This window comes from Pteropus vampyrus, unplaced genomic scaffold (genome assembly GCF_000151845.1).
Source record: "Pteropus vampyrus isolate Shadow unplaced genomic scaffold, Pvam_2.0 Scaffold83, whole genome shotgun sequence".
Classification (NCBI taxonomy): domain Eukaryota; kingdom Metazoa; phylum Chordata; class Mammalia; order Chiroptera; family Pteropodidae; genus Pteropus; species Pteropus vampyrus.
The window spans coordinates 4634581-4644720 of record NW_011888864.1 but is presented as its reverse complement, the minus strand read 5'-3'; the positions used below and the strand labels follow the sequence as shown (position 1 = coordinate 4644720).

Genomic DNA, 10140 nt, shown 5'->3' with positions numbered 1-10140 from the left:
ACCTGACATCTTTTATAGGTCAAATATGGTTAAGAACTGATAATTTTAAAAGGTTCAAGCTAATATTGAAATCCCAACAAGTAAACAATGACATTGGTCTTATAATAAAAATACTTCCTCTTTCTTCCCTGTGTCTGAACTGCTTTAAAATCTCTTTTCTTAAATCAAAGAGGAAATAAAACAAAAATAAACCAATGAACAAATATGATAGGGAAAAGTTTAAAAGTACAAAAAGATAACATAATACGTACAAGAGAAAAAGACTAAAATCGAAAAGGAGAAAAATATAGATAAATCAAGAAAAATTAAAAGTTGAAAGAAAAATAAAAAATAATGCCCAAGTTTAAAAATAAACATGATGGCTGGAAAAATACTAATATTTACATAGCAACACCAAATGCATAAATAGTCTATTTCATATTATTAGCTGCTATCAGAATCAGTTACTGAAAATTTGATTACTACAGTTTAAAACAGGAAATGCCTATAACTTGGTTACATGCATTCAAATCCTCCTTTCTTTTTCATGAAATGAAATTCCAATAAAATCGAGTTTTGCTTTTCGCTAACTCTCGAGCAATAGAAAGTGTGTCTATTTTAGAGCTGATGTGCTAAATTAAAAGAAATCACATGCCAATATAAACAGAAAATGGGAAAGGAAAACACAGACAATTGAATAAAGAGAGATACCAGAATGAAAAAAAAAAGAAAAATTACATACAAAGAAATAGTAAAATGAAGACAGACAGCACAATGGAAGGAGGGTGGCTTTTTAAGAATAAAATGTTATCACAGACTCGGTTCTATAAAGTAATTAAAAACATATATAATGTATTTAGAGGCAAATAGCTTTGATATGTTCCCAATAAATATAGGTATTCTCTTGTTGAATGCCAAAAATTTGAAAAATTAAATTTCTATTATTTGAAACAACTAATCTTTATAGCTCTTTAGTTTCCATAATTATCATTAAGAAGCTACAGGCCTGATAAAAATAATACTTCCAAAGTAAACATGTAATCAACTTTCATCTGAATGCTCTAGTATACTTACTCGACTTTTATGATAATGAGATTAAAAGTAACAATAATAGTCTGGATCTGACAATTGTTTGAAAAAAATTGAAAATATGAATTTATAATTATTTTAAAGTAACAGGTTTCTTTTGTTACTCTATTAATATTTTCATCCGTGTGGTCCAAGTAAATTGTAAATGGCATTCTAGTATGTAACATTGTAAAAATGAGCCAACATAACCAAATATTTGCAAATATATTTTAAAAAGTCATTTAAGTAGCAGAGTATCTTCTACCAACTGTGTTAATTGGTGGCCTCAGGTTGTCACTTACTAGAATTAGTGCTGTCATCCTTGGTTCCATCGAGAGCTCCATCGGGGTGCATTTGCAAGTAGTAGCCTTGCCTGCAATATAACCTGGTCACTATGCCCTTGAGCTGGGGATCTGAAAGGCAAACATAGTTATCATAAGCCTCATGATGTGTCACAATAATTTCTTTTTTATTTTCTGTTTCTTCTCTTTCTTTTTCAGAAATAAGAGGGGATTTTATAAAAGTAGCACCTTTTATTTTGCGTTGATTTCCCTGTACTTATCAAACCTGGAGTATACTAGTCATAGAAGGTGAAGAAAATGCAGTCATAAGCTGCATTTGTCAGCTGCAGGAAAAAGGTCATTTTATAAAACTAATCTGTGTGTATTTAAATTATTAGTTAAAATGATTAGATTACTTAATCTATTAGTTTAATTATTAGTTAAGTCTTAAACAAATTCGTTTACTAGGTTAAGCTAACATCATTCAGAATGGCAGTACAAGAGTTTTACAAAACTTCTGCTTCAAATGAACGTTGTTAAAGGATTTTTAATGATTTTTTAACTTAATTTAACAAGTAATCCCCAATTGTGAAAAACCTGTATTAAAAAAAAAATCATGTTAACATTTCAATACATGTTCTTAGAAAAAATCCTAATATGAAGAATGTTTCCTTGACGCCTAAAGGGTCACCCTAACTTGCATGGAGGCATCTTTGGTACTTATGAGGGATCCACAGGAAAATCAGAAAATCAGCTTCTGTAAGGTTAGCTCTGCAGCCATAATCTGGACAAATTAGACAAATGTAGATAATTCTACTCATTTATATAACTAAAAAAGAAGGATAAAATTATATACTATGGATTTTTATTCTTATCCAAAAGAGCTTGAAGTAGAGGACAGTGGCAGTTTATTGAAACAAAAAGGAATTACATAGTAACAGACTTTTCATCTGATGTGTCATTGAAAAGGTAACCACTCCAATGATCCAGTGCTTCAGAAAGAGGCAGCTGTACCTTTGAAAATAAATATTTGCATGTGGCTTTTCAAAGGCCATCCCCAACTCATGCCTAGATTTGATATGAGATACCATAATACTCACTATGGCAACTGGCATCTCCACAATTGCTGAATGGGACACCCAAATGCGATCATGCCATCAAAACAACAGGATGTCACAGAATGATGAAACCTAGCATCTAGATTGTAATCGATACAAAAATTGTGGACTTGCGACCAGGTAAACACACACAAAAAAACACACTAGCGAAAACAAAAACAAATGAAAAAAGCTATTCAAAACTAGAATATCCTTAGCCTTTTGTTCAGTCCTCAAGAAATTAAAATGAATGTCAATATCTGTTTCTATGTATATCTGATATAACTAATAATGACTCCACAGTATACAGATTTGCTTCAAAGATAGTATAATATTGAAGAAAACCTGTAAAATAATGCGTGAACACCACAACATCACATCTCTGTGACTAAACATATCAGAATATAGATGATTTGGGAAGACTAGGATTATAAAATCGAACACCTAGTGGTTATTAGAATTGTGTCAACGTTCTTGAAAGTCTTTCTAAGATTCACCTCACTGGATTTCCAAAAAATCTCTACCCATGAAACCTTCACCCAAACTGCAAAATTAATATGTAAGTTTAAATTTGTCCAGTATAATTCTCACTTCAATTCTCCCCTCTCCACCAACTCCAGCCAAAAGACATTTCTACCCTGTCCTGACTACTTATGTGAACAGTATCAGTCTTCTAAGATCAACACCACGCTTGCCTTTTTTATTCGACTAAATGAGTTGCCCAGTTCCTACTGATGCTGCCTTCACAATCTCCCTCATTCTTTTCCCTTTCTCTATTTTCACTACCAGCAGCAGTTCGGCCCCTCAGTGCCTTCTCTCAGGTGGTCTTCCCACCTGTGGTGTGCCTGTTCCAATCCATCAGATCTGGAAATGTGTAGCAACAGTTTGCTGCTGGCTGAATTACTCACTGAATTATATCCGGCAGCAGTGGGGCCCCATCTGATCTGCCTGACCTTGTTTTCTATTGCTCCCACGCTACCCCCTCAGAGCTCAGCCTGGGTCACTGTGGGCTGCCTACAAATATTCCATAATCTCCCACATTTATCCTGTTCCTTTACACTTATCTTTCTCAAATACGCCCACCTGCATTAAGATGCTCCCTTGCACATCTGTGCACAGACACGCATATATACATATCTTTGCGTAATTAACTTCTTTCCTCCTTCCCAAAGTCAGTTCCATCAATGCTTCCTCTGGGGCACTTTCAGAAAAGGTCTGATTCCTCCTTTGAAGGCTTTTATGGCAGAATTCTTTATAGATGTACCTTATTTTTTAAACATCAAAATTACTTCATTTTAAAATGTTTTTAATACATTATAAGATACAGAAAACAATGCAACCTACACCCATGCCTCCACCACTGAAATTAAACAAATGTTAATATTTTGCTTCATAATTCATGACTTTAATTCCAGTTTGTGAAATTATGATTGATGTCTGTCTCCAAACTGGATGATAAGGTTCATGAAGAAAATTGAAATGTTTGATATTGCACACCATTACATATCCAGGGTCTAGATGAATAGGAGCTGTGCAATATATATTTCTTGGATGACTACTGACAAGGGTATAATTTATCCAGTAATTCTATATATTGCTGGTAGGGGTGAAAACTGGAACAATATGAAAACCAAGATGGTGATCACAATAAAGCCTTAAAAATGTCCACGATTTTTGACCAAGTAATTTTACTTTCCAGACTTCTTACTTAAAAATAAGTCCTCGGCATTAAAAAGTTTTGTATATTATATACATATGTGTATATAAAATGAACATGCCTATGTAAAAAAATACTATCCATAGGAAAAAATACATGAGAGAGAAGACACCAAAATGTTGAATATAACCATATTTTGATTGTTATTGGAACATTTATTTTTCAACATTTCATTTGCACAATTTCCTATAATGATGGCACGCTGATTTGTAATGAAAATGCAGAAATTTTAGTAGAAATCTACTTATGCCTTTTGACAAGAAATGAGTAAATAATATCTCATACATATATGAAAATAACCTAAAGAGCATATTACAATTGTAAATTAACTGGTTACCCTAAATTTTTGAAGATTCCATTTATTAGTTTCTTTTTGTGCATAGTCATAATCATGAAACCTTCACTGATATTTTATGATTTATAAAATTGTCCATTATGCAATATGGCTATTTATAGCTTAAGATCATTCTTTCGATAAATTAAAACAAAGGAAAAGAAGAAACTTTTGCCCCAAAGCCAAAAGTATGCAACCAAATAATAATAGCAAAAACAAAACAAAATAAAACAAAAACAATTTTACTGACAAAACAACCACATCAGTTATGGTAGTTAGGCAAAGCAAAGGTATAACTAACCTTCTAGATCTACTGTGTACAGAAGGATATAATTCTTCATTTTCTCATTCTACCGTAAGTCCCAACTTCAGTCTAACATGTGATGAATATTTCACTTACATGTGTTATTTCATGACTCTGGGAGAGAAAAGTTCACGCAAAGGGACCAAGAAAATCTCACACAAATACCAGAATGGACAGGGTCCACACTGGGCAGCTACAATAAAAGCACGTGGCTCCAAAGCAAGAGTTGAAAGTGGGTGTCTCTCTCCCAAGAGGAGTGCAAGGCAATGCCTTGCATTCTGTGAAGACCCAGTATTAGAACTTCCTGTTTGTTTATTATCTCCAAAAATGAGAAAAAGTTAAGCTTTGTTAATATTTAATACAAATTCACATTAGAGTCTTCAGAGTCACAAGGCACATCAGGCTCATAAAGTTCCTGAGGCAGGTTGGGGCATCCTGTAATTTTTGAGGGGCTGACACACTGACACTGGTTCTCAGTCCCTGTTCTCAATGAGTGCTCTGCAATATGTTGAAGTTGATGTGCTCCTGGTTAAGTAGACATATAAGTTATGGTAGTTTAATTAAAGTTAGGATAGTTCAGGGAAAAATTATCCCACAATGATAGCATGGATTAAAGGTGATACTGGGGGCAGGGTGGGAGATAACACCAAGAATGTAGCAAAGATGACATCTTTATACATAAGATACCTTCTGCATGGATTATGTGGTTAAAAACAAGTACACAAATAAGTAACAAAACAATGATGATCCATTCAGATCTAACATGAAGTCAGCCAAAAGAGTTTGAAAATGTTAAGAAGACAATCTGAAAAACTACAATGATAAAAATAGAACATCATCCTAAATTAATATTATGCCTTAACATATAAAACGGTGAAAATATTACAAGTGTAAATCAAACTTATATTGAGGTACATTCTCATTTTTTTCATTAAACTGATGCGATGAAAAGGTCTGGTGACATTCTTCTAATGAATGTTAAATATAAACCCTATTAGAACAAAAATTTTATAGCCAATATATTGACATATCCCAAACTTTTATAACTAGCACTTTCAATTAATAATTGAAAAGTAAATAAATATCTAAAGTTCCATACTTATATTTGAGTTAGACATGTAAAAAATGAGAAATATTTTTCAATTCATAAAATTGCTAGAGTTCTTTAATTTCGTCCAAAACACTTACACATTTAATATATCTACTCTGTTTAAGAAAATAAGAAAACTTAGTCTGTCTTGATTCTCTTTTCTTTTCTGTTTTGTCTTTTATTTTCTACTTCCTGTACCTGAACATTTCACTAAAAATGTTTTGAGGATACTGCTTCTGTGAACCTCTCTGATAGTAATTAAAAGAGAAATAATGAAAGCTAGTGTGCATGAAAATCAAGGGAAAAAAAAGATGTTTCATAATATATTAGCCTCAACACTCAGAACTGAAAGAAATGCAAATTAGTCCAACTGCCTTCAGATATAGAGAAAAAAATACCCAACATTTTTAATTAGAACAATCACTCTCCCAGAAGTGAGTTCATTTAAATCAATCACTGTCACAAATTGTTTTCATCCAATGTGCAAACTGACAAAAGAGAAATTAAGGTAACCCATAGAATAATGTATACAGTTTAAATCATTATTTAAATTGAAAAATGTCCAATATTGGCATGTACATATTAAATCACACACACTGTACTTATTGACATATAAATCTTGGTACTAATTGATCACCAGCATAAGTTCTCAAATGTCATTTCTCTATAACCTATGGAAAAATCACATAGTTTTTACAGGGTAAAAAGTAACTTTTGGAATATACATTTTTGTGGTAGATCTAATTAGATTTTGGCACTCCTAGTAGCAGAAAATAGTATTATGAATAATTTTCCAAAAGCCATAAATTATCATATAATTCAATCATAAAAATAAACCATGCCCAGGAACTCTTCCAAAGGCTGAGAAATAAAGGCTGGGTTGGAGCACTAAGGAAAATGATAAATGAAACTAAAAGTATCTGAAAATTTGCTATATCGTTTTTGTTAATTCCTTAGGATGAAATTCAGTTTCTTCCAAGAATTGACCCATGCTACCTCAAGAGTTTCATCTGTCTAGGAAATAGTTCAGCTGTTTAAAATGGTTGCCTAACCCCAACCACTTCAATGCAATGCATTATCTATCACATCTGTTAATTTTAACTGCTGATTCTACAACCTAGAAAGCCTCTCCACCTTTATCTACCAGAACCCTATGCCTGTAGGCACTAAGGATAGAATCTTTAGAATCTTGCATTAAAAACAAACAAACAAACAAACAAACAAACAAAGAAAACCGTTCTCATCCTCAAGTAGCTTACTGTCTAGTAAGGGGAGAAGGGCAGAAACTGTAATATGGTTTTATGACAATTAATCATGTGCTAATTATTGGGTTTACACATCTTTCTGCTCTGCAAATACATTATAAGTCCCTTGACAATTTGCAGCATATATTATTGAAAATAGCCTGTTACTATGCTTTGTACAGAGCAGATTCTTAACAAATATTAACTGAACTAAATTCATTTAGTTCTGAAAAGAATTTGTATGTAAGCCCTAAACTGCATTCAAGGCAAAATGAATTTCTTTTTTGTATCTCATTTAAGAATTGGAGAGGAGAGCATGCTTGAGATAAAGAGAAATGTGGGCTTTGAAATGGAAATGCAATACTTTTTAACTTTTCTTCTATTTTAGCTAAAGAGTCCCTGTAGGTAAAGTATATTAAGAAAAAACAGTGGGTAAAGCATCTTCTTGGGGAAAACATCTGAGATCATTAAAAGGAAGGCAGGAAGTAAAGATTCTGCGTAATATATGATTAAATATATTAATGTATTAATATATGACTTAATATATGACTTAATATATGTTCCAAGGAGTAGCACACCTTGGAGACTGGAATCTGGGGATTCCTAGCACGGGATGAACTCTCTCTAGCTTTTTAAATATGTATTCAGGGTCTACAAGCTCCAGAAAAAAACAAATCTTCGGACTCAGAAAAGCACCCCTTTCCAATACTATTTTCCGAAAAAGTTCTTTAATTGCTACATTCTAACATATTAAAGAAACTTTAGAATATCCATAGTCCCAACATAATCCAGAACTGGACAATAAAATGGACAAAATTTTGGATCTATTGTTCTACCTTATTTATTCATCACTTACAAAGATGAATAATTATATCATAAAACATTGTGTGCTTTGAACCGCTAATTTATTCCACCTAAATTTTAACTAAATATTTTTTAAATTAAGTTGTAATTATAATTATATAATTGCAAAAAATAATATACAACATTCTCGTGAATATTTAAGTAAGAAAAATACGTGTCCTTCAGTGACAACACACAGGATCCAAGTTAACCCATTATTATTATTATATCTAGAAAAAGCTTTCCTGATAATAGACTGTGCTCCTTGCCAGAACACGTAAGTGCATATGCAGAGAAGTGGTATGCTCTGTGTCATTCAGTGTGCTGATGTGTCGTTCTCTGTGGTATCTGCTACACTTACAAATATGAGCACATTATTCATGTTAAATTTCTCATTAATATGTCAGTGACACCAAATACTAAAAGAAATGATATTATTTTGAAGACATTTTATATCTCGTTTTTCATATTAGCATGAATATTAGGAAGGAGCATGCTGCAAGCTGACAAAAAGCATTTAGATTGCTAAGTAAATCGCTAAGCATTTCACTTAAAAAGTATTTTCTAGATTGCTAAGTAAGTCACTAAATATTTCACTTAAATTTTCAAATGTTATTGTCATAGAAAGAGTGGAATCTGAGGTACTTTCTTGTAATTACTATCTAAATATCATTATTTTTTAACTCTAGATATACATTTTGGTATTTGTGTTCCTAATGCCATTTTCAGATAAGAAACTCAAAGAAGTGTTCAAAATCTCAGTAATATATTTGCAATAAGCACATATAACTAAATATGTTAAATAACCAGATTTCCATGATTTTTCATCCAATTTCTAAATGTTTAATAACAACCTTTTTATATCTTTATTATAGTATTTTTCAAATTTAAAAAAAAACATTATGGCAATAACTGCTGCAGACTTCCTTTGCAATAACTGATTCTGAAGGAAATTGTATCATCTTGAAACACTCACAAGTTTTGTATTTAACTTGTGATACCTTGTCACAATAAAGAAAACACATGTACACACACACACAACCAATGAACAGCAAAGAGGAAAGAAAAAAAAGTTTTACTTTACCATGTAAGTGGCCAAAACTACATCCTTTAATTTTAATAGACATTCCTTTCACTTCTTACTGCTCAACACAAAACCTACTTTATACTTACTATAATACAAAATATAATTGTATATTATAAATATTAACCATGCTTTTCATTATGTTCATAAAGTTTGAGGCTAATCAAATGTAACTAAATGGCTTGAAGAACAAAGGACCAAAAGACTTAATAACATTTCCTAATATTTCGTAGTTATACACTACCATAATGAACAAAATTTTAATGCTGGAATTATTACTGAAAATAATATGAATGTTACATGAGTCATATGCCTTAATCTGAGAGAGCTTAATAATTATGCAAACATTCTTTAAAAGCCTAAGTGACTTCTACTTCTGACAAAGGTAGAGTAACAGAGCCCAGAAGGTCCCTCTAACATGAAACAATAAAAAAATTGGCAAATTGAATTTTGCAGGACACTGGGAATCAGGAAATAAATAACAGTTGTCTCTGAAAAATGAGAAAGAAATAAGGTGAGCCCTACTATTGGCTAAGTTTAAAGCCTTGAGAGAGATTCCAGGGCATGGTCAAAGGCAGGAACCCCAGTGGCCTCTCTGAATTGAGGATATGGAGCTGAGTCCCAGGCAACCAAGGTAGGAAGTATACAGAGGACTAGAGAAGAGACAGAGTTGTAGAGACAGAGAATTTCCAAGATCTGCAGCAGGTTTCATCGAGTATTCAGCTGTGTACTGATCAGCAATTGTATATGAGAAAACCACTCCAGGCTGGGGAAAACCATCTGAGAAGATTGGAGGTTAGAGTTGGCACTGGCTCAGACACAAACAGGTACAGGAATAGTACCTATTCCCATTAGTAAGACTGGAAAAATTCATAATTCATGGGGCACGGAAGAGAGTACAAATAAGGGTCTCACCTCAGTAGTGGGGGGAAATTAGTCTTCGTTTGATCAGTGCTTTAGTCTCACCTAACGAATTCTGAAAGAAGAACTAAATAGGGTACATATACTATTTTCAAGTAAGCTGACTGCATCCCAGAATAAGCTCAAGAATATTTGTAGGAATACAAAAACATTGAGCATCCAACAAGGTAAAATTCAA

The 10140-nt window shown here is 32.6% G+C and overlaps 1 protein-coding gene across 7 annotated transcripts in view; it reads right to left on the bottom strand.

Annotated features, from left to right (window-relative positions):
- The window catches only part of FGF14 (fibroblast growth factor 14), a 580805-nt gene that overhangs the window by 124400 nt on the left and 446265 nt on the right, over window positions 1-10140 (bottom strand). For 6 of the 7 annotated variants that reach the window (XM_023532434.1, XM_023532435.1, XM_023532436.1 and 3 more), the window contains one exon: window positions 1350-1460. The exons of the other annotated variant lie outside the window; for it this stretch is intronic. In XM_023532434.1, the coding sequence (XP_023388202.1) occupies window positions 1350-1460 (111 nt within the window). The remainder of the gene's footprint in view (window positions 1-1349; window positions 1461-10140) is intronic. 7 annotated transcript variants of the gene reach the window in all.